The sequence below is a fragment of the Stegostoma tigrinum genome, chromosome 10 (genome assembly GCF_030684315.1).
Source record: "Stegostoma tigrinum isolate sSteTig4 chromosome 10, sSteTig4.hap1, whole genome shotgun sequence".
Classification (NCBI taxonomy): Eukaryota; Metazoa; Chordata; class Chondrichthyes; order Orectolobiformes; family Stegostomatidae; genus Stegostoma; species Stegostoma tigrinum.
The window spans coordinates 7,138,810-7,164,990 of record NC_081363.1 but is presented as its reverse complement, the minus strand read 5'-3'; the positions used below and the strand labels follow the sequence as shown (position 1 = coordinate 7,164,990).

The 26,181-nt window shown below is 42.6% G+C and overlaps 1 protein-coding gene across 6 annotated transcripts in view; it reads right to left on the bottom strand.

Annotated features, from left to right (window-relative positions):
* smek1 (SMEK homolog 1, suppressor of mek1 (Dictyostelium)) overlaps positions 1 to 25,153 on the bottom strand; it is a 127,429-nt gene extending 102,276 nt beyond the window's left edge. For 5 of the 6 annotated variants that reach the window (XM_048538076.2, XM_048538078.2, XM_048538077.2 and 2 more), the window contains exon 1: positions 24,482 to 25,153. In XM_048538076.2, the coding sequence (XP_048394033.1) occupies positions 24,482 to 24,623 (142 nt within the window). In that variant the 5' untranslated portion in view covers positions 24,624 to 25,153. The remainder of the gene's footprint in view (positions 1 to 24,481) is intronic. The other variant, XM_048538080.2, reaches the window with a different exon arrangement.
* Positions 25,154 to 26,181: the final 1,028 nt, after the last annotated feature.

Here is a 26,181-nt window from a genome sequence, read left to right as displayed (position 1 = left end):
GAAGTTCAGCATCTCAGTTCAAAAGGATTGTTTCTTCACTGAGGCTGTGCCCTTGGTTCCTGGCCTCTCCTGCTAATCCAAGTATCTCCTCCCTGTCTGCTCTATCTAGGCCTCTTAGTATTCTCTAAATTTGAATCAGATCACCCTTGCATTCCTTCTAACTCCATATAGCAGACGCAGAGTCCTCAATGACACCTCAATGAAAAGTCCATCCATCTTTGGAAACACTGTTGTAAACACATTAATATTTGAAATTCTCTTCCTCAGTCAGCAGTGGTGGCTGAATTGTTGAGTAAACTGAAGACTGAGTTTGAAACATCATTGATGAATTAGGGAGTGAAGAAAAACAAAAAGAATGAGGCATGCAGGAAGGTGGTGTTAAGGACAGAATCATAGAATCACTGAGTCAGAGTTTTAACAGCTTTAAACAGCTCAAACTGGTCCATCCTGACCATGGTGCCCATTCAGCTAGTTCCAATTGCCTGCATTTGGTCCATATCCCTGTAAGCCCTTCTCATTCATGTACCTATCCAAATGATTTTTTAAATTGTTATGATTATACCTGCTTCAATCACTTCCTCTGGCAGCCCATTCCATTATGCACCACTCTCCACAAGAAGAAGTTGCTCCTCAGGTCCTTCTTTAATCTTTCTCTTCTCACCTTAAACCTAGGACCTCTAGTTTTTTATTCCCCAGCCCTAGGAAAACGATTATATGTATTCATCCTATCTGAGCCCCTCATGATTTGAGACACCACAATAAGGTCACCCCTAATTCTCATACATTCCAAGGAACAAAGTCCTTTCTTGGCCATCATCTCCTTGTAACTCAGGCCTACTAATCCTGGCAACATCCTCGTAAATCTTCTTTGCACTATCCAGTTTAACTATGTCTTTCCTATAACAGGGTGACCAAAACTGGACACAATATTCCATGTGCAGCCTCACCAATGGGGTGTATCAAAGAGTCTCAACTCCTACACGCAATGCCTCGACCAACGAAGGCTAGCATGCCAACTGCCTACTTCACCTGTCCACCTGTGACACCACTTTCAACAAACTATGTACCTGTACTCCTAGGTCCCTCTGTTCCACAACACTCCTCAGGACCTTACCATTTACTGCATAAACACCTACCTTGGTTTGACTTTCCAAAACGCAACTCCACACATTTATCTCAATTGAATTGCAATTGCCAATCCTCAGCCCACTTCCCCATCTGATCAAGATCCCTCTGTAATTTTTGATAACCTACCTCACTATGAAGGATACCTTCTAATTTCGTATCATCCACACCATTACTAATCATGCCTTGTACACTCATATCCAGATCATTTGTGTAAATGACAAATAACAAAAGTCCCAGCAACGGTCCCTGTGGCACACCACTAGTCGCAGGCCTCCAGTCCAAGAAACGACCTTCAACCATCACCTTCCGGCTACTGAAACAATTCTGCATCAATTAGCTAGCTCTCCCTGGATTCCATGCAAATAGCCTGCCATGTGGAACCTTGTCAAAGGCCTTACTAAAGTCCACATAGACAACATCCACTGCCCTACCCTCATCCATGCTCTTGGTTACCTCTTTAAAAAACTCAAAGCTTTGTCAGACATGACTTCCTGTGCACAAATCCACGCTGAATATCCCTAATCAGACCTTGACTATCCAAATGTTTGTCAATCCTGCCCTCAGTACCCTCTCCAATAATTTGCCTACAACTGATGTCAGGCTTAATACCTGTAGTTCCTTGGCTTGTCTTTGTTACCTTTCTTAAACAATGGAACAACACTAGCCATCTTCCAGTCTTCCTGAACTTCACCAGTAGCTAAAGATGAAGCAAAAATCTCTGCAAGGGCCTCTGCAATTTCTTCCCTAGCCTCCTCTCACATCTGAGGATGGGCTTGACCAGGCCCAGGGGATTTATCCACTTTAATGTATGTTAAGGCTGCAAACATCTTCTCTCTGGTAACGTGTACGCGTCCAAAACATCCACACTTGTTTCCCTTATTTTCCATGATTCTCTCCTCAGTAAACACTAAGAAGAAATATTCTTTAAAAATCTCCCCCATCTCCTGTGGTTCCACAGCCTTGCTGATCTTAAAGGGGACATATGCTTTCCCTAGCCACCATTTTACTCTTAGTATGTTCTTAAGAGAATCTTCTGGGATGATCTTTAACCTTATCTGCCAGATCCATCTCATTCCCTCTTTTTGCTCTTCCGATTTCCCTGGAGTATGCTTCTACACTCTTTATAGTCATCCAGGGATTCACTTTAGCCCAACAGCTTAAATCCAACATATGGCGCCTTCTTTTTCCTGACCAGAGCCTCAATATCCCTTGTCAGCCAAGGACCCCTAAACCTACCAGCTTTTCCCTTCACCCAAACAAACACATACTGTCCCTGGATTCTTGATATCACACTTTTAAAAGCCTCCCAATCAATCTCTGCCAGATTCCTGCTTTATGGCCAAAGATTGGCCCTGCTCCAGTTTAGTGTCTTAACTTATGGACCTGTCCTATCTTTTTCCATAACAATGTTAAAACTAAGAGAATTACGGTCACTGGACCCAAAGTGCTCTCTGACTGACACTTCTGTCACTTGCCCAAACTCATTTTCTAAGAGGATGTCCAGCGTTGCATCTTCCTGAGTAGGGCCCTCAACGTATTGATTTAGGAAACTTTCTTGGACACATTGAACAAATTCAACCCCGCCCAGGCCTTTTTACACTCTGGGTGGCCCAGTCAATAACAGGGGAAATTAAAATCCTCAACCAATACTACTCTATTATTCTAACAGGTATGTGCAATCTTTCTGCACATCTGCTCCTCCACCCGCTGGCTATTTGGGAGTCTACAATATAGTCTAACAGAGTGACCATCTCCTTTTTTCCCCAAGTTCTAACCATATGGCTCATTTGATGACACCCTCCCCCCACTTAAGAATATCCTCTCTAAACACTTATGTCCTCCCTTATCGAAAGGGCAACTCACCCTCCTCACTCACTTGTACTTCCGTCATGCCTGTAGCTTCCGAATCCTGAAATACCGAGCTGCCAGTCCTACCCTTTTCTCAGCCATGTTTCTGTTATGGCTATAATATCCCAGTCCCCAGAGTCAATCCATGCTCTTAAATCATCTGCCTTACCAGTCAGGCCTCATGCGTTGAAATAAATGCATTTTAAACCAGAAGTCTCTTCCCTCCCTTCTACACCTTGGGATCATGCAGCTATTCTCTAATTACGCTTTGAGTTTTCATGCCAAAGTGAACAACATGTCATTTTTCCACAAGACTCCTATCTGCCAGATTTTTGCTTAGTCATTATCTTTGGCTCAGTGATCCTTCACGACCCAGCAACAAAATTCAAAAAAGCCCTTCCTAACACCATGGGCATTCCTTCATCACACAGAATGTAGCACTAGCTACCAAGCTGCTCAAATGCAATTAGTATGGGTAATAGATTTTGTGGGCAGCATGGTGGTTAGCATGGTTGCCGCACAGCATCAGAGACCTGAGTTAGATTTCAGCCTTGGGTGACTGTGTGCAGAGTTTGCACATCCTCCTTGTGTCTGCCTGGGTGTTCCTCTGGGTGCTCCCATTTCCATCCACAGTACAAAGATGCATGCGTTAGGTGGATCGGCCATGCGAATAGTTGCCCTGCACTGTTTAGGTTAGGTGGGTTAGCCATGGTAAAAATCTCTTGTGGGGTTTTGGAGATGGGGTGGGTGGGATGTTTTTCAGAGAATTGGTCAGACTCAATTGGCTGCATGGCCTCTTTCTGCACCGTATGATTCTACGAACAGACGCTGGTCGATAACAACATACAGGTTCAAAAACTGATTAAAAGAACCACATTTCAAAAATCAGTGAATTTTCCTGTCAGCAAGCTTTAAAAATGTTGTAGTTTTAGTTTCACACCTAGCACCACTAGCCATTTGATAACAATGGTGACAAGACACACTTATGGTTACAGAAATTTCACAGGTAATAACGAGTCTGCTAACATTTCTTGGTGACAAATCAGGATACACACAAAGGCACATATAAACAACTCTATAGAAAAGTGAAAACCTTTGAGGTTGTAGGAACAATGCTCAATACCTATAGAATATAAATTCCTCAAAAACAGGTAATGATTCACTATTGCTTAAACCATTAATCATTGCACTCACTGAAAATGGCCAGATATTCAAGCCTGACCTAGCACTCATGACATTAGCAGTTTTCCTGAAAGATTACACAATTAACTAGCAAGTAGGATAATAAAAAAATCTCCAACTTTACTGGAGTACATGGCATTTACGAATATCAACGGCACAATGAATGAGATTAAAAGCATTTGTTCATCACTTTATTTACCCTTTAAAACAGGTACTCTTTTTTCAGTATAGGGTTTCCACACTCTAATGTGGCAGACCAATTAAAAGAAAAATTTGGCCTAGAACAGTGGCTAAGATCTGATCAACAGAAAAAATCTAATACTATCTGCCTGTCATAATTCTGAAACAACTAGATACAACTTTACTTCCAGGTGTATTCAAGTGATAAAAAAGCTATACTGAACATTGTGAAGTCCTGGGAGTTTATCAAACAACATCCCAGAATGTTGAAACATGTAGCTATAGACATAGTTACTTTGTCGGTGGACATCTACCAAAATTTTATAGATTCTGAAATATTTCTTATGGATTGGAAGCTAGCAAAAGCAACTCCACTATTTAAGAAAAGAATGGGGAATGACAGACTGCTAGCTAAGGAAATTGCCAGAATGTATAATAACGATATCATAACTGGATGCTTAGCAACTAATATAATAACGATATCATAACTGGATGCTTAGCAACAGAGTCAAAATGGATTTATCAAAGTAAATGACCAGATGAGATCTTTGGCCACACCTGTTCAAAGTTTTTAATCAATGATCTAGACGCACGGAACAAATAGAACACTGTAATATTCACATTGCCCAGCATCTACTAAATGGAATACTCCACCAGCCATCATTGTCAATATCACATCCTACCAGAGGAAAATGTACAAGTGACCAACAGGAACTATACAGATGATAACCAGCACCAGAGTGGTGTCAAGACAGCAAGAAAAGCTTTAACTGAAAATTGAGAGGCTAAACTAACGCCAGAAGTGTGCTGCAAAGATTGGTGATGGGTCCATTGCTTTTTGTCATTTATATAAATGATTTTGCATATGATTACAGGAGGTACGGTTAGTAATTTTGTAGATGAGACCAAAATTAGTGGTGTGGTGGAAAATGAGGGAGGTTAAGTCAGAGTACAATAGGACCTTGATCAGATGGGCCGATGGGCTGAAGAATGGTAGATGGAATTTAATTAAGATAAACGTGAGGTGTTGAACGTTGGTTAAGGCAAACCAGGGCAGGGCTTATACACTTAATGGCATGGCTCTGGAAAATGTGGCTGAACAAGAGACTTGGGGTGCTGATGCATAGTTCCTTGACAGTAGATTTGCAGGGAGAATAGTGAAGGCGGCATTTGGTACGCTTGCCTTTATTGGTCAGCGCATCAAATATTGGCATTGGACATCATAATGGAGCTGTACGAGATTCTGGCGAGGCCAGTTTTACAATACTGCGTTCAATTCTGGTCTCCCTGCTACAGGAAAGATGTTGCGAAACTTGAAAGGGTTCAGAAAAGGTTCACAAGGATGAAGCCAGGATTGAAGGGTTTGAGATACAGGGAGAAGCTGAGTAGGCTGCAGCTCCCCCTCCACCGATGCTTCAGAGGTTGAGGGGTGACCTCACAGAGGTTTATAAACTCATGAGGGGCATGGATTGGGTGAACAGCCAAGATCTTTTTCCTAGGGTGAGGGAGTCCAAAATTACAGATTATAGGCTTAAGGTGAGAAGGGAAAGATTTAAAATGTTGGTGCGTGTATGGAATGAATTACCAGAGAAAAGAGGGGGGAGACGGGTACAATTATACCATTTAAGAGGCATCAGGATGGGTACACGAATAGGAAGGGTTTAGAGGGATATGGACCAAATGGGATGAGATCAGTTTCAGATATCTGGTTGGCGCAGAAGAGTTGGACTGAAAGAGCTGTTTCTTTGCTGTACAACTCCGGGAATCCATAACTATGAGCAACCATTGCTTATTGCGTATGTTCCTTTGCTGTCAGAATATTCAGCTGCGCTTTGGGTTTCAAAAACTATGGCTCTGCTTTCTGATCAGCGTTTAGACCAGGTCTTCCCTGGAAATTACTGGCCAGGAGAATCCTCTGCAGTAGTGTAGAGAAATCCAGTATCAGGAGCTATATTCTAGATACAGCTTTGGTCAAAGAACACAAGCAACCAAAGATTTAAATTTAAAGTATCAGGCACAATACATCATTGCAATAAATTTTCCCTTGAAAGTCTACTGGTCGAAAAGTATAATTTCACACATCACCTTTGACTTTTAACATGATTTTTCAGCTCATTTATCAATGCAATTATAGTCGTGAACTTCAAATTTGTTCAATCCTCGTTTTGAAGGGCAGTTGCTAAATTCAGCGCCTACTACTTTGACCAAATGGAAAGAATTTCTACATTGAATCAAGGATCACCACTTCGCAAGTGTCAAGCAAACGTAGTAACAGGTTTTCAGCTTCAGAAGTCTGGCTTAAAAGCCATACCATTGCTCAGTGAGGCAAACTTACTGAAAGCACTTCATGGTACATTTGGGCATGAGCCATGTGCAAGTCAGGTAAATCAGATTTAAATTGGGTTCATAAAGAAATGTTTTTGTACTTTTCTTAGCAACACAACAAACAGAAGTATAATTTCAAGGTTATTTGACATTTGCATCACCGTACTTGCATGAAGCAAATCAAGAATATGATGAAAGAGAACCATTCTGCTGGGTGTATATAGTGACAAATTACCATCCAAAAACATGTCTCCTTCAACGTCACACATCACTTTTAAAGTCATACTGCACGAAGACAGACCCTTCCGTTCAATCACTCCATGCCAAACATAATCCCAAACTAAACTAGCCCCACCTGCTTGCTCCCTGGCCTATATTCCTTGAAATCTTTCCTATTCATGTACTTATTCAAATGTCTTTTAAATGTTGTAATTGTGCACACAACCACCTTCCTCTGTGTAAAAAAAAACACTGCCCCTCACATTCTACTCTTACCTTAAAACTGTGCTCCTAAGTCTTAAAATCCCCCATCCCCGGGAAAAGACACCTACTATTACGTCTATCATGATTTACAAACTTCTATGAAGGTCACCTTTCAGCCTTCTATGCTCCAGTGAACAAAGCTCTAACCTATCCAGCCTCTCCTTATAACTCAAACCTTCCAAACCCAGAAGCATCTCGGTAAATCTCTTCTGAACCCTCTCCAGCTTAATAATATCCTTCCTATAACTGGGTGACCAGAACTGTACACAGTACTCCAGAAGAAGCCTCACCACTGTCCTGTTCAGTGGCTATTTATTGGTTTGTCATAAAAGATATATCAACTAATCTTGTAACAAACTTGAAACGAATCTCCCACACGATACAAACACTTATAATAATACACATCAATGCAAGTTACAATAGTAATTCACATTGTTTCCAATTGGAAACAAAGAACTAAAAAACAGCCAAGACTTATTTTCTTGTTCCACTACTTCAAAAGAAAGACATTTTTGACTACTGTAGAAAAGTATGTAGAAACATACAACAGCTGCAGCATAGCGGGAGGCCTTTCAACCATCATATGCGCTGGCTACCTGTTACCTGTAAGAGAAATTCTGCAAGTTATACTCTATCATTTCAATGCAGCTCTGTAAATTTCCCTTCAAGTAACAATACAATTCAAGATCCAAACAACATATTGCATAAAATCTATTCATGTTGCCATCCATTCTTTTTCTGCTCACTTTAAAATCAGCTACCTCAGTTTCCTTATCCTTCCACCAATGTAAACAGCTTTCCCCTAACGACTCTGCCCAGACTCCTCTCACTTTTCAACGTCACTTAACCAGTTGTCCGATTGAACCGATCATTAATAATTCTATTAGTAAACTGGGGGCAGCTGTATGGGCCAGCTCATTGAAATGCAAATAAGCTAAATTGATCTATCATAGACACAAGAATCTATTCAGTCTATCCAGTTTATGCCAACCATCTGTACTGCAATCCAATCAGTTCTATTTTCCACTCTAACTCTAATCCTGCAAAGTTACCTCCTCCAACAGCTGACTTAATTTTAAAAAAATCATTTATTGTCTGCAATTTCATCATCTCCTGAGTTACAGTTTCTCTTTTTGTAAGTTTGACTTTAAGCACAACTCCCATTTTTAGGTTTCTGCAATGCAGTGGGATGCTTACCAACACATTCATTTCTAGGCCCAAAACGTCAGCTTTTGTGCTCCCGAGATGCTGCTTGGCCTGCTGTGTTCATCCAGCTCCACACTTTGTTATCTTGGATTCTCCAGCATCTGCAGTTCCCATTATCACTCATTCATTTCTATTCACAGGTTATCTAACCTCACTGGTCAAATTTATGAAATTTTGGCAGTGTTTTCTTAAGCTTGCATCTAAAATAAAGAATATTTCGACAAAAGCCCTTCAGGTATTTGTCCTCATTCAAAACTATACCTTCTTTACATACAATGCAAACTGAATCAACCGCAGAAATTTTCACAGCAATTTTACATTCAAGTAGCAGTTTTTGGCTGGCAATTAATAGTGAGAGTATGGAATGCAGAGCTCCTGCTTTAAAAATCATTGTTTGAAGTTAGTGAACTTGCTAATTTTCCAACATATTGTACTCAAACTATGATTTTTACAGACTGCACATAAAGGTCTTGCTATCTAAATCAAATACATCATGATTTTTAGAAATGATGAAACATCTGTTCTTGCAGATAGCCAGTTCATTGTGGTGGCCAAGTGCCCTCCTCTGTGCTTTAACCATTCTAATGATTTTACAATACTTTTCTATTGTAGCTGGAAATGTCTTTTTTTGAAATGGTGGAGCCATTGATTCTTTTTCTGTTCACTTTAAAATCAGTTTCCTCATCTTTCCACCAATGTAAACAGTTTTTCCCTAATGACTGCCTAGATTCCTCTCAATTTTCCGCATCATTTGACCAGTTGTGAAACAAGAAAACTTTGGCCATTCTTTGGCTTCTTTGTTTCCAATTGCAAATAGGTATTGCAGAACTCCCAGCAGGTTCAAAGAGTTGTAGCTTTGTCAAAGTTAAATTTGTTGCATAAAGCTATAGCTAAAATTGCATCACAAGACTGTAGAGCTACGGTTTTTTGAACCACAAGATATTTTGGTATCAGTAAATTAGGTCACAATAAAACAGCTTACTCAACAAATCAAACCTAACTTCTATGCATAATTTAAGGTAGCAAACTTTGCAGTTATGACAAACTTCAAACTTTTAATTAAACAATAAATTACAGAACATTCAAAATGGTATTTCTGTGTAACACTGGAGCTAGTTCAGTGGGTTGAGTAACAAATTTGATTTACAGCATCTGCAGTTCTTTCAGTTTAAATTTAATTGTGCATTTCTCTTGGCATAACAAAACTGGATACCAATGACCGAACCACAGATGATGCGTTAGGTAAGGCTGTTAAAACAAAATCTCAGCTCTACAGGAATTAACCTTCAATGTCAATAGCTTTTCAACCAAAAAATTTAGAACCAATCAGTAAATTTTCTTGGAGATATTCTGACCTCATTGTGTCTGCATTGATTGGGAAATTACCACAAGTACCATGTTGTTACTTAACTGGAAACAAGCTCTGGAAGGGATGAGGAATGGGATGAGCAGAGAAAGTAGTTATATATGCGGTGATACCAAAATTTACAGAGTTGCAGATAGCGACGATTGTCAAAGGACGCAGCTGGATATAGACAGATTGCAAATTTGGGCAGAGAAATGGCAAATGGAGTTAGTCCAAACAAATCCACGGTGATGCGTTTTGGAAGATCAAATTCAGGTGCAAAATTATACAATAAACGGCAGAACGCTTAGGAGTACTGACATATAGAGGGATCTGGGTGTACAGGTCCACAGAACCCCGAAAGTGGCAACACTGGTGGATAAGGTGGTCTAGAAGGCGTAATCACATGCTTGCTTTCATCAGCCGGTACATCGAATAAGGAAGTTGGCAAGTTATGCTACAGCTGTAACAAACTTTAGTTTGGCCACATTTGCAGTGGATGCTTTGGACAGAGTGCAGAGCAGGTTTACCAGAATATTGCCTGGTCTGAAAGATTTTAATTGAGTTAAGAGGTTGGATAAATTCGGATTGTTTTCACATGAAAAACAGAGGCTGAGAGTGACCTGTTAGCAGTCTACAAAATTACAAGAGGTACAGACAGGGTGGTTAGTCAGAGGCTTTTTCCCAGGGTAAAAAGGGCAACTACAACTCAGCACTGGTTCTAGGTGAGAGGGGGAAAAAATTTAGGGGGGAGATGCAGGGAAGATTTTTCACACAGAGGGTGGTGGGTGCCTGGAACACACCACCATTGGAGGTGGCGAAAGCAGACACATCAGCAACATTTAAGGTGCATTTCAATAAGACACACAAACAGGATGCAAACAGAGGGATAGAAAATGCACCAGGGTGTTTAGTAGCAGCTATACAAATTAGAATTGGCACAGTTTTGGTGAGCCAAAGACCCTGTTCCAGTGCTGGATTGAAATGTATAGTAATTGTATTAGCGAGACTTATGAAATCATGAGGTGCTTAGATAAGGTAAATAGCAAGGTGTTTTCCCTAGGGTGAGGGAGTTCAAAGGCAGGGGCCATATTTTTAAAAGGTGAGAGGAGAAAGTTTTAAAAAGGATTATGAGGGTCAATTTAAAAAAAAGACAACGGTTCAAGTGCGGAATGAACTGCCAGACGAACTGGTGGATGAGAGTACAGTTATAACAGTTAATAGACATTGGGAAGTAGACTGTACATCAATAGGAAAGGTTTGGAGGCTATGGGCCGTAAGCAAACAAGTAGCACAACGTTAGTTTGACAAGTAGACAATGGCCTACTAGACTATTAATCCAAAGACCCAAGTAATGTTCTGGAGACCTGGGTTCGAATCCCACCATGGCAGATGGTGGAATTTTATTTCAATGATAATCTGGAGTTTAAGAGTCTAACGATGACCATGAAACTGTTGCTGATTGTCTGGAAAAGCCCATCTGGTTCATTAATGTTCTTCAGGGAAGGAAATCTGCCATCCTCATCTGGTCTGGCCTACATGTGATTCCAGACGCACAGCAACGTGGCTGACTCTGAACTGCCCTCTGGGCAATTAAGAATGGGCAATAAATGCTGGTCCAGCTGGTGATGCTCACCTAAGAAAAAAGGCTGGCATGGATTAGTTGGCCCAAAGGATCTACTTCCATGCTAGATGACTCTATTAGGTTCTTGTCCGAAACACTTAAATCACTTCAAATTGCTGGCAACATTGGAAAACCTCCAGCCACTACTTCACCAAAATACAAATCAGTTAGAAAGCTCTCTTTACAGAAGTCTGGAAAGATATAACATATTGATGCACATGTTCCATATTGTTCACGAAATGCACGAAAACTTGTCATGCCCTGTGTTATGATTTATTTGAAGTCTAATATGAAACAAAGAAAGAAAAAGAACTGTAAATGGTGGAAATCAAAAACTGAAGAAGAAATTGCTGGAAAAGCTCAGCAGGTATGGCAGCATCTGTGGAGAGAAATCAGCTATATCTTCAGAGGAATGGACCCAAAACACGAACTCTGATTTCTCCTCACACATTACCTGCTGAACTTTTCCAGCAATTTCAATTCTTCTTTATGAAACAAAGAAATTCATTGATTGCAAGTGCTCGAAGGTAAAATAGCAAATAATGAGACAGAAAAGCTACATAATTTGTAATGGGTAAGCAAAAGGGTGCTAAAATACTCAGGTATAATTTCCTACCTTCATCAATCTCCAGTTTTAAACTTAAAGTATACAAACATAGAACAATACAGCACAGAACAGGCCCTTCGGCCCTCCATGATACGCCGACCTGTGAACTAATCTAAGCCCAAACCCTACACTATCCCATCGTCATCCATGCGCTTATCCAAGGACACGCCCCTAATGTGGCTGAGTTATCTACATTGGCAGGCACGGGCATTCCACACTGAGTAAAGAACCTGCCTCTGACATCTGACTTAAATCTATCACCCCTCAATTTGCAGCTATGCCCCCTCATACAAGCCGACATCATCACCATCCACCCTATCTAATCCACTGATCATCTTGTATGTCTCTATTAAATCCCCTCTTAGCCTTCTTCTCTCCAATGAGAGCAAACCTAAGTCCCTCAGCTTTTCCTCGTAAGACCTTCGCTCCAGACCAGGCAACATCCTGGTAAATCTCCTCTGCGCTTTTTCCAATGCTTCCATATCCTTTCTGTAATGGGGCGATCAGAACGGTACACAATATTCCAGGGGAGGCCGTACTAGCGTTTCGTACAGTTGCAGCAAGACATCACGGCTCCGGAACTCATTCCCTCTACCAATAAAACTGAACACACCGTATGCCTTCTTAACAGCACTATCAACCTGGGTGGCAACTTTCAGGGAGACCAGGGACATCAAGATCCCTCTGCACATCCACACTACCAAGAAACTTTCCATTGACCCAGTATTCTGCCTTCCTACTATTTCTCCCAAAGTGAATCACCTCACATTTATCTGCATTGAACTCCATTTGCCACCCTTCGGTCCAATTCTGCAGTTTATCCAAGTCTCCCTGCAACCTGCAACATTCTTCCACACTCTCCACCACTCCACCGACTTTCGTGTCATCTGCAAACTTACTAACCCATCCACCTATGTCATCTTTATAAATGACTTGGACGCAGGCAAAAAGCAGTGGTCCCAAAACAGATCCTTGAGGCACACCACTAGTAACCAGACTCCAGGCTGAATATTTTCCATCTACCACCACTTGTTGCCTTCTTACAGAAAGCCAGTTTCTAATCCAAACTGCTAAATCTCCCTCAATCCCGTGCCTCCGCATTTTCTCCAATGGCCGACGATGTGGAACCTTATCAAAGGCTTTACTGAAGTCCACATACACCAAGTCAACTGCCCTACCTTCATTCACATGCTTGGTCACCTTCTCAAAAAACTCAATGAAATTTGGAGAGACACGACCTGCCCTTGTCAAATTCATGTTGACTATCTCCAATCAAGTTGTTGCTTGCTAGATGATTATAAATCCTCTCTCTTATAATCCTTTCCAAAACCTTTCCTACAACAGACGTAAGGCTCACTGGTCTATAATTACCTGGGTCATCTCTACTGCCCTTCTTGAACAAGGGCACAACATTTGCAATCCTCCAGTCCTCTGGTACTAAACCTGTAGACAATGATGATTCAAAGATCAAGGCCAAAGGCATCGCCATCTCCTCCCTAGCTTTCCAGAGAATCCTCGGAAAAATCTCATCCGGCCCAGGAGATTATTAACTTTCACACCTTCTAGAATTGATAACACCTCCTCCTTACAATCCTCAATCTTTTCGATTCTAATAGCCCCGTAACTCAGTCTTCTCCTCTAAAATATTCTCCTTTTCCTGAGTGAAAACAGATGAGAAATATTCGTTTAACACCTCTCCGAACTTCATAGGGTCCACACACAACTTCTCACTTCTGTCTCTGACTGGCCCTATTCCTACCCTAGTCATCTTCTTGTTCCTCATATACCTATAGAAAGCTTTAGGGCTCTCCTTTATTATCATGTCCCCTCCTTGCTCTTCTTAACTCTCTCTTTAAATCTTTCCTAGCTAATCTGTAACTCTCCATCGCTTCATCTGAACCATCTCTCCTTAACATCACATAAGCCTCCCTCTTCCGCTTAACAAGAGATACAATTTCTTTAGTAAACCACGGTTCCCTTACCTTATCACTTCCTCCCTGCCTGACAGGGACATACCTATCAAGGACATGCAATATCTGTTCCTTAAACTAGCTCCACATTTCGATTGTCCCCATCCCCTGCATTTTGCTACCCCATTCTATACCTCCTAAATCTTGCCTAATCGCATTATAATTGGCCTTCCCACATCTATAGCTCTTGCCCTGTGGTGTGTTCCTATCCCTTTCCATCGCTAAATTAAACGTAACCGAATTATGGTCACTCTCTCCAAAGTGCTCATCTACCACTAAATCAAACACCTGGCCTGGTTCATTACCAAGTACCAGATCCAGTGTGGCCTCCCCTCTTGTCGGCCCTTCGAAATACTGCGTCAGGAAGCCCTCCTGCACACATTGGACAAAAACTGATCCATCCAACGTACTAGAGTTATAGCATTTCCAGTCAATGTTGGGGAAGTTAAAGACTCCCATAACGACCACCCTGTTCCTTTCACTCCTGCCCAGAATTGTTTTGCCAATCTTCTCCTCCACATCCCTGGAACTTTGCGGAGGCCTATAAAAAACTCACAGCAGTGTGGCCTCTCCTCTCCTGTTTCTGACCTCAGCACATACCACCTCAGTAGACGAGTCCTCGTCAAAAGTTCTTTCAGCCACTGTTGTACTGTCCTTGACTAACAAAGCCACACCTCCCCCTCTTTTACCACCTTCCCTGATCTTTATGAAAGATCTAAACCCTGGAACCTGCAACATCCATTCCTGAGCTTGCTCTATCCATGTCTCTGAAATGGTCACAACATTGAAGTCCCAGGTGCCTATCCATGCTGCAAGCTCACTTACCTTATTCCGGATACTCCTGGCATTGAAGTTGACACACTTCAAACCAGCTTGCTGTCTGCCAGCACACTCCTGTGACAGTGAAATCCTGTCCATGTCCTCCCTACTCTCATCCTCCTGTGTACTAGAACCACACCACAGCTTCCCATCCCCCTTTAAATCCACCCGAATAGCACGAGCAAATTTCCCGCCCAGGATATTTCAAAACATTGAAAGAATACAAAAACTATTAATAGTATAGTTCAGGCATGCGGAGGAAGCATCTATTCTCCAAGTGAACCTACTGCAACATACCCATGCTCATTTACACACACTTCATAAGCTCCATTCCACTGCATAGAACTGTACAGTAAAATCTCAAGTTTAATACGACAGGTGGATTTGTTTATGCAGCCCTATGGACCTCCACACCTGCAGTTACATGTCAGACATTGGGGTCCACAGATTATGTCATTCAATGGGCAAATGCCATTTGTAGTGCTGGCTGTGTTTAAAAGTTTGGAGATGAAGCACTTTCTTGTGTGGAAAACATGCACGGCATTTGCTCTCCATCTGCGGTCATTGACAAGAACTAGCAGAAGTACCCTGTTTCCTAAAGAATCAAAACACTGACTGAAAGAACTTGAGGTTTCATACCCTTTGCAGTCACAAGAAATTACAAAATATCTCAAAGCCAATTAATCAAATGTAGTTAGTGTTACAAAACTAAACAGAATAGCCAAAGTACACGGAAAAATATTAACACAAAAAAAAACTGGTATTATTTACTAATTGAGATTAGAATGTACTCAATTCTATGGTCCATGCATGCGCAATTTTAAAATACAAGTTCGCACCTGCCTAGAGGTATCTTGTTGCTGAAGTAAAGTCAAGGCATATAGCATCAGCTTGTTAGGAGTCAATTCTTCCGAATTCAAAGTTACACCAACACTTTCACATCAATGCACGTCCAAAACCACATATGCATCACTGCAACAGTTATTAGCTGCATGCTAAAGAACATTACAATCATGATGTTTAAAGACTGGTTTCCATGCAAATTCTTCATAAGCCAACAGCATAAGACTACTGGCCTTGCAACAGTCAGGGGAAGATAGAGGAGCAGATATGTAGGCAAATCACAGAAAAATGCTAGAAAAATGGTTACAATTGTGGGGGATTTCAACTTTGCTAACATTAACTGGAATTGCCCAAGTGGGAAAGGATTAGTCAGGTGAAATTTTTAAAGTGCATCTAGGAGAGATTTTTGTGCCAGTAGGCAGATAGCCCTACTTGAGATAGGGCAGTGCCTGGCTAATCCTAGGGAATAATGCTGGTCAAGTGGTTGAAATTTCAGTGGTTGAACATTTTGAAATTAGTAACCAAAATTCTAAGTTTCAAGTCATCATGGAAAGGGATAAGGATAAGGATAGTGCAGAGTGTCTAAAATGAGGTAAGGCAGATTTTATTATTATTATTAGACAGGATCTGGCAAACAGTCTGCAAGTTATTTGGAGATAGTTTTAAATTTGGGAAGTGAGAGTCTTTTAAAAGTAGCATGGTGAAAATTCAGGACCAGCATGCTCCACTCAAGAGCAAGGGCAAGGGCAGTGACATTAAGTCATGGGAACCCCGGATGTCAGAGGATACTGAGTTTGATAAAGAAAAAGGGAAGAAGCATGAGTCAACTGTAGCAGATTAAAACGGTGGGGGTTAAGGGGGGGGAAGGGGGGAGGTGGGCTTCAAAAGTAAAGAGTGCAGGAGGTTGTATAAAAAGGAAATTGGGAGGGGGCAGAAAATAGATACAAAATTTAGAGTCATACAATCAAAGAGATGTACAACATAGAAACATACCTTGGGTCTACCTCGCCCATGCTGACCAGATATCCTAAATTAATCAAATCTCATTTGCCAGCATTGACCCATATCCCTCCAAATGCTTGTTATTCATTTACCTAACAGATGCCCATTAAATGTTGTATATGTATCAGCCTCCACTACCTCCTCAGGCAGCTCATGCCATACATGCACCATCCTCTGTGTGGAAAAGGTGCCCTTTAAGTCCTTTTAAATCTTTCACCTCTCACCCTAAACTTTTGCCCTGTAATTTTAGACTCCCCCCAACTAGGAAAAAGATGTTGGCTACTCACCTTATCCATACCCCTCATGATTTTATACAGAAGGTCACCCTCAGCCTCCAACACTCCAGAGATAATAGATTCAGTCTATTCAGCTTCTCTCTATTGATCAAACCCTCCAGCCCTGGCAACATCCTCGTAAATCTTTTCTGAATCCTCTCAAGTTTCGCAACATCTTTCCTATAGCAGGGAAGGGTCCAGGCCTGAAACGTTAGCCGAACGGAACACAGTATTACAAAAGTAGCATAGCCAATGTCCTCTACACCGCAACATGACCGCCCAACTCCTACACTCAATGTACTGACCAATAAAGGCAATCATACAAAACATCTTCTTCAGTACTCTGTCTACTTGCGACTCCACTTGCAAGGAACCACATACCTGCACCCCAAGGTCTCTTTGTTCAGCAACACTACCAGGACCTTACCATTAAGTGTCAATCAGGCAGGGCTAATACCATTCCAAAATGCAGTGCCTCACATTTATCTAATTTAAACTCCATCTGCCACCCCTCGACACATTTATCCATCTGATCATGGTCCCATTGTACTCTGGGGTAACCTTCTTCACTGTCCATTACACTACCAATTTTGGTGTCATCTGCAAACGCACTAACCATGCCTATGTTCACATCTAAATCATTTATATGAATGACAAAAAGCAGTGGATCCAGCACCAATCTTTGTGGCACACCACTGGTCATAGGCCTCCAGTCCAAAGACCAACTCTCCACCACCACCCTGTCTCCCAACTTCGAGTCTATTTTGTGTCCAAATGGCTAGTTCTCCCTCTATTCCATGTAATCTACTCTGCTAACCAGTTCACCATGAGAAACCTTGTAAAAGGCCTTACTAAGTCCATACAGACAATTCCCACCATTTGGCCTTCATCAATCTTCTTTGTTACTTCTTCAGAAAACTCAAGCTAATTAGTGAGTCACGGTGGCTCAGTGGTTAGCACTGCAGCCTCACAGCACCAGGGACCCAGGTTCAATTCCACCCTCGGGCGACTGTCTGTGTGGAGTTTTCACATTCTCCCCCTGTCTGCGTGGGTTTCCTCCCACAGTCCAAAGATGTGCAGGCTAGGTGGATAGGCCATGCTAAATTGCCTGTAGCGTTCAGGGGTGTGTGGGTTATAGGGGGATGGGTCTGGGTGAGATGCTTCAAGGGGCAGTGTGGACTTGTTGGGCCGAAGGGCCTGTTTCCACACTGTAGGTAATCTAATCTAATTTCCTATGCACAGCGGTGACTATCCTTAATCAGTTTTTTGCCTTTCTAGATACATGCTGGTCCTGTCCCTCAGAATGCACTACAGTTTACCCATCGTTGATGTCAGGCTCACCGGTCTCCCGTTCCCTGGCTTTTCCTTACCACCTTTCTTAAAAAATGGCACTATGTTAGTCAACCACCCATGATGATTGATCATGCAAATCTCAGCAAGAGCCCGATCACTTCACTAGGTTTCCACATAGATCTGGAATACACCCGATCAGGTCCCAGGGATTTATCCTTTATGTATTTTAATATGCCAGCACCACCTCCTCTGTAATATGGACAGTCTTCAAGATATCGCTGTTTATTCCTCCAAGTTGTCTAGCTTCCATATCCTTCTGCACAGTAAACACTGACACTTGCAAAATACTTGTTTAGTATCTTACATATCTCCTGCAGTTCTTTGGCAAATGGGATCATGGAAAACCTTTTTATGTATATTAGGAGTAAGAGGTTTACCAGGAAAAGAGTAGGATCTTTTAGAGGCCAAAGGGGCAACCTCAGCACAGTGCCAATGGTCATGGGTGACGGTTTGAATTAATTTACAGACGAGAAGTATTCAAAGTGGAGAAAGACACTGTAGCCAGGAATTCAGCTGGGATGGCAAAATTCTGGAACATGTTAAGATTGATAAGAAGATTAGAGATGTTTTAGTGGGCATACAGGTACATAAATCCCCAAGACCTGATGAGTTGCCTCCCATAGCAACAAGGGAAGAGGTTGCTGGGGCTCTGGCAGTGATATTTAATACTTTGCTGGCTACATTTGAAATGCTAGATGGCTGGAGCATAGCTATTATGGTTCCTTTGTTCAAGAAGGGCAAAAGGGATAAGCTAGGTAATTACAGACCAGTTAGTCTAACATCAGTGGGATGCAATTATTGGAAAGAATTCTGAAGGACAGGATTAATCCTATATTCATTAACAGGATGAGGGTATCACTGGCTAGACAGCATTTATTGCCGATCCCTAATTTCCCTGAGAGCTGTTCAGAGTCAACCACATTGCTGGAGTCACATGTAGGCCAGTCCAGGTAAGGATGGCAGTTTCCTTCATTAGTGAACCAGGTGGGTTTTTCCAACAATTGACAATGGATTCATGGTCATCATTAGATTCTTAATTCCAATTATTTATTGAATTCAAACTCCACCATCTGCCGTGGCAGGATTTGAACCTGGATGCCCAGAATGTTATCTGGGTCTCTGGATTAACAGTCCAGAGATAATGCCAATAGGCAATTGCCTCCCCAACAATATTTGTAAAGACCGGGATTGATTAGGATGTCAGCACAGATTTGTTAGAAGAAGGTCCTGTCTCACTCATATAAATTGAGTTTTTCAAAAGGGTGATTAAAGATATTAATGAGAGTAGTGCAGCTGGACAATTTACATGGACTGGGTAGAACTGCTTTGGACCTTTGACAAAGTCACACATAGACAGTTGGTTCAAAAGGATGAGCCCATGAGATCCAAGACAAGTTGGCAAACTGGATTCAAAACAGATTTACAAATAGGAGGCAAAGGGTAATGGTTGAGGGTTGTTTTTGTAATTGCCTGTGACCAGCAGTGTAACAACAGGGATCGATGCCGGGACCCTTGCTGTTTGTTGTGTACATTAATGACTTGGATGTGAATGTTGATGGTAGAGTGAGTGAAAGTGGTGGTGGTGTTGACAGTGAGGATAGTCAGTCACAGACTACAGTTTAATTCTGATCAGCTGGTAAATGAGACACAGCAATGGCAGATGGAATTTAATCCTGATAAGTGAAACGTGATGCATTTTGGGATGTCTAATAAGGGAAGGGTATACACATTCTATAGGAGGTCCTTAAGAGTACTGTGGAAGCGATCTTGGCGTACAAATCCATAGATGTCTGAAGGTGTCAGCATAGATGGACAAGGTGGTGAAGAAGGCATAAGGGGTTTGCGCCTTTAGGGGTCAGGGTGTAAAATTTAGGAGCGAGGAAGCCTTGTTACAACTTTATAGGCCACAGACGGAGTGCTGTGTGCAGTTCTGACTGCCACACTATCAGAAGGACATGACTCCATGAGAGACAGTGCAACAAAGAGTCAGATGCCTGGGATGAAAATCTCAGTTACGAGGAGAGAGGCTGGGCAGGACTGGTTTGGTTTCCTTGCAACAAAGGAGGCTGGGGGTTTTGATTCAGGTACACAAAATTATTAGAGAGACTGACATCATGTTTTGTGAGAATCTCTTCCCCATGGCAAATGTGTCTAAGATCAGAAGGTGCAAGTTTAAGATGAGGAGTAATTGTATTAGAGAAGATCCAAGGAAACATTTTTCACCCAGAGGGTGTAGATATATGCAGTAAGCTGCCTGAGGGGGTGGTGGAAGCAACTACTCCTGCAACATTTAAGAAGCAGCTGGATGAGTACTTAAAATGTCAGGACATAGTGGGCTGCGGAGCAAGTGCAGGTAAATGGAATTACTGTAGTTAGGTGTTTGTTGGTCAACACAGACATAGTGGGCTGAAGGGCCTGTTTCTATAATGCAGGACTCATTCTGAACAATTAACCAAATGTGGGCAGCAAAATGAGGGGGCCTGTTATCACATACTTTTGTTTGCTAAACTGTGCACCATTACCCAAAGATGACGCAACCAACTTTAAAAAAGTGGTCAATGGAAACAGCTATCTTTAAAATGATCGACAAATAAACCTTCTTTTAACTAGGTGATATGATGTTTACTAGATTTTATGAATAACTACATACAAACCAATTTTACTAACTTGGAAATGAGAAAGTGAACACAAAATTAGCAATCATGGTCGAAGTATAGTCAATTCTCATCCTCCACTGCTACCACCTTTCCCCGCAAACAATTTAGGGTTGTCAGTTGAGTTTAGTGTGACACATTTCAATGCACTAGAAACTATATATATTCATACACGAGGCTCTGTTCTTTACAGACACTTCTCCTGTTTCAGCTCAACAAATTAGCAAACAGAATTCTACAGTTTGTTTGTCAAGGCAATGCCTTGACCAATGAAAGTCAAGCAACTTGGTTTAAAACATATACAAAAATTGACAATTAACTGTCAATCATCATTAACCAATACATTCTCCATGGTAATGGCTCCACCAATCAGAGTCCACTTGCCAACCAACTAATCAACATTCCATACTCATGAGGTATAAAATGTTATTTTTTCTTTACTCTGGTATTTGTCCTGACCAGTGTATAACAAAAAGCTTTTCAGCAATACTCAAGTTTGAGAGCAAAACACTGTTTGAATAACTTGGAACTGTTGACATCAAATTCAAATCGCAGGCGAACTAGTCACAATCACTGTCTGTGTGTCCATTTTTTGATACTATCAACTTATTTCTACCATGGGCCTTGGCAACTTGAGCAAGCCAATGTTCAATTCTCAGATCCTTGGGCACATAAGGCAAGGGCTTCCCATGAGTTGTCAGATCCGAAAAGCAGGATTTGTTCACCTTTTGCTTTCATCACGACCATCACACTGCCTCTTCTTTCAGACTTGACTTGAGGCAGTTTGATGGCTGTCACTTTCTAAGTGATTGATAGCAAGCTTCTTCCAGCAATGCTACCACATTTCAAGGAGATCTTCAACATGACTTTAAAATGTTGCTATGTCCCCCCTTCAAGATGCTGATGACCTGGGTTGTGAGAACAGGATATAACTGGACAGAATTTAATCATCACCCCTTGACATTCAATGGCATTGTCATTAATGAATGCTTTGCTAACAACATTCTGGAATCTACTATTGGCCAGAAACTGATCCAGTCTTTTGGAGATTCTGATAGGAGTCAGCAGACTTAAAACATCAACACTGTCTTTCCCTCCACAGATGCTGCCAGATTTGAGGTTCTCCAGTAATTGCTATATTTGTTCCAGCCATTTAGACACACTGACTTGGCAATTCACCTCCTGACTCTCCAAAGACTATCCACAAGGCATAAATCAAGAGAGAGTGTGTTGAAATACACTCCAGTTGTCTAGATGAAGGCAACTCCAGAAACCCATTCAGTGCAAAGAGCCCTGACTGGCTGGCATGCCATTCACCATCTTAGCCATTAACTTACCCCATCAATGATAATTTACCCAGGTTCCCTTAAAACACTTTCCGACCTACTCTGTTCCGGGTCCCCTGCTCTTTGTGATCTTTATAAATGACTTGGATGAAGAAATGGAAGAGTGGGTAAGTTAGTTTGCTGATGACATGAATGTTGGTGGAACAAAAACAAAATTGCTGGAAAAGCTCAGCAGGTCTGGCAGCATCTGTGAAGGAAAAAGAGTTAACGTTTCAGGTCTGGTGACCATTCCTCAGAAGGTCAGTGAAGTTGTAGAACGTGTGGAGGGCTTTTGTAGATTGCAACTGGACATTGACAGGATGCAGAGCTGGGGAAAGAAGTGGCAGATGGAATTCAATCCTGAAAAGTGTGGAGTGATTCATTTTGGAAGGTTGAATTTGAATGCAGAATACAGGGTTAATGGCAAGATTCTCGGCAGTGTGGAGGAACAGAGGGATATTGGGGTCCGTGTCCATAGAACTCTTAAAGTTGCTACCCAAGTTGTTAGGGTTATTAAGAAGGCATGTGGTGTGTTAGCTTCCATTGGCAGGGAAATTGAGTTTAAGAGCCATGAGGTTATGCTGCAGTTCTATAAAACCCTGGTTATAGGAAAGATGTGGAAGCTTTAGAGAGGGTGTAGAGGAGATTTACCAGGATGCTGCCTGGACTGGAGGGCAGGTCTTGAGGAAAGGTTGAGGAAGCTAGGGCTTTTTTCATCAGAGTGAAGGAAGATAAGAGGTGACTTGATAGAGGTGTACAAGATGATGAGTCATAGATATAGTGGATAGCTGGGGACCTCTCTCCCAGGGCAAAAATGACTTATGAGGGGGCATAATTTTAAGGTAATTGGAGGAAGGTATAGGGGAGATGTCAGAGGTAGGTTCTTCACACAGAGTGGTAGGTGTGTGAAACGTGCTGCCAGCAGTGATAGTGGAGTCAGATATATTTGGGATATTCAAGCAACTCTTGGACAGGCACATGAATGACAGTAAATTATAGGGTATACAGGGTAGTTTGATCTTAGGTTCATGATGTCGTGCCAACCTGTTATCCTACTCTAATGGCCTGTACTGTGCCGTACTGTTCTATGTTCTAACCCTTAACCTCTGCCACCTATAATAACAAGGACTGTAGATATACGGGACCAGATTCCTTTGAACCATAGACTGTCCCAACACTAACTGTTGCTATACCTTCACTGTCACTGGATCAAAATCCTGGAACCTCCTTCTGAGCAACACTGCTGTTTCAAGGTGGCAGCTTACTGCAACACCAATTAGAGCTGGATAACAGGTGTTGGCCTAGCATACACTATGTTCCAGAAAGAACCCAAAGTGTGTGCCTATGTGGGTAGAAGACAGAAGAATGTTATCAGCCAATCTCCAAATATACTGGTTAATGGGAACAAATGAGAACAAATGAGACTGAGGAAAGTTAAATCGAGGAGGTAGTGATTAAAATATGCCTCAAAAGTTGCTTATGAAACAGTATTAAACAGTCAGGAAGTGGAACTGCAGCTCTTTAAAATCACCTGACAAGTGGACAAAAAGATTGTGTTGGAAAATATTATCCTATGTAATCAATTCTCTTAAGTAGTGATGCCATCTGGAAGAAAACTTCCAATGTGTGTTTAAACAAGTCAATAATAACCCTGACAATGCTGAACGAGGGAAAGCTGGTTCTCAAAAGGCATAAACTTTTTGTTTTTCTCAAGTTTATTTTAAATGTTTCTCTTTATTTCTGAAAGTATTCATGCCACTCCATATATAAGTCCACATCAAAAATCACACAATGGATATTACGAAAAGGAGTCACTCTCGAAACGTTCACTTTGATTCTCCCCACAGATGCTGCCAGACCTGCTGAGTTTCTCCAGGACTTATATAGAAAATTCAATCAAGTACAGCCAGAATGTTCTCCTTTGGGAGAAAAAAAAGGAATGCCTTCAGGAGACTGTTGGCCAATACAAATCAGGTGGACAACCCCCTCGAGGATTAATGAGGGATAGGTATAAACTCTTTGTACAACACTAAACTTCTTTCGAGTCGTGCCGCGCAAAGGAGGGATCTTTAGCGCCACAAAAAAAATAGAAGCATACAAAAAACGCCACAGTGATCTCGTAACGAGAGGCTCCAACTTCAGATATAAACACAACAGTTCAAGAGAGAGTAACACAACCATGGATCGAGGGCTGAGGCCTGTAATTTCTCACCGATAGAACACGCTGTCAGGTAGCTGCTACACTCCCACCCCCAGTCCCACCCACCCACCCCTTCTGAAAAGGGGCATAATCTTATCCCAGGATCTCTTACCGTCAGACTCGGCCCTGACCAGGAGGGACATTCCCTTCAGGCGCTCCACATAGCTAGAAGAGACGTGTCCGGTGCCACGATCATCCCACTGCCTGTCCTCGTTGAGTGTATAAACCTTCACCCGCCTCCGGGTGTCCGCCATTGCCGTGGCTCAGGCTCGGGGAGGGGAGGAGGAAGCCCGGGGGTAGGAAGACGCTGTGGAGGGGAACCGATGCCAACCTCAACTCTCCCCTCCTCCAAACGCGCTTGAGAAACAACAAAAATAAATACCTTTTAAAAAGTCAAACTAAGATTTAAAAAACAATAGACAATCGGGCTGAATTCACAGGGCACTCATCCTTCCGAGACCTAGGCCCAGGCCGATGCCTTGGGCTCTGGTGATAAGAGGCCGGGAAAAGTCTCTCCCTCCCGCAGCCGACAAATTCTATCCTGCTCCGTGGCGTCAACACCCACTCGTTGATGACAGAATCAGGTCTATAACTCTGGATGATTTTAAATCCTCATTCCGGTATATATTTTTTTGAATGTGTCCTTTCTTGTTCCGAACTCGAAGAGGAGGTTATTTGCCCCCGCTCGCTGACTCTACGGCCTGTAAGAGGCCGCCCACCCGCTCTCTACTCCTCCGCCCCCCCCCTCGGAAACTCCGCCGCCGCTCCCTCATCCAGCGGCCGCCATGTTGCATCCTCTCCCCCCCCCCCCACGACAGGCAGCACGGGGTCTCCTGCCAGGGGCCGTCTTCCCGCCTAAACCGCCCGCTCACGCGCTCCCAGCCGAACGGCCATCGGTGGCGGCTGACCACCGGGAGGACAACCGTATGAGGGGTCAGTCAGGTAGTGACCAGAGGACTACGATATGAAGCCTTAGTCAGTGAGTGACCATCGGGAGGACCACTGTGTGAGGGGTCAGGCAGTGAGTGACCACTGTGAGGACCAATGTGTGAGCGGTCAGTCAGGTTGTTACCACTGTGTGAGGGCTCAGTCAGTGAGACCACCAGGAGGACCACCGTGTGAGGCCTTAGTCAGTGAGTGACCATCGGGAGGACCAATGTGTGAGCGGTCATTCAGTGAGTGACCACCAGGAGGACCAATGTGTGAGCGGTCAGTCAGTGAGTGAACGCTGGGAGGACCGCCACGTGAGTGGTCTATCAGTGAGTGACCACCAGGAGTACCACCGTGTGAGGGCTCAGTGAGTGACCACCAGGAGGACCACTGTGTGAGGGGTCTACCAGTGAGTGACCACCGGGAGTACCACTGTGTAAGGGGTCACTCAGTGAGTGATCACTGGGAGAAACACCGTGTCAGGGCTCAGTGAGTGATCGTCAGGAAGACCACTGTGTGAGGGGCCAGTCAGGTTGTGACCTTTGGGAGGACCGCCATGTGAGGGGTCAGTTAGGTGGAGATCACTGGGAGGACCACCATGTGAGTGTTCAGTCAGATATTGACCACCATATGAGAGGTCAGTCAGTTGTGACCATTAAGAGGGACCATTTTATGAGGGGTGAGTGACCAGCGGGAGGACCATTATGAGAAATCAGTCAATGAATAAACGTTGAGAGGACCACTGTGAGGGGTCAGCCAGTGAGTGACCATCAGGAAGACCACAGTGTGTGGGGCCTTTCAGTAACTGACCACCATGTAAGGAGTCAATCAATGAGTGACCACAAGGAGGATGACCATCTGAGAGGTCAGTCAGTGAGTGAC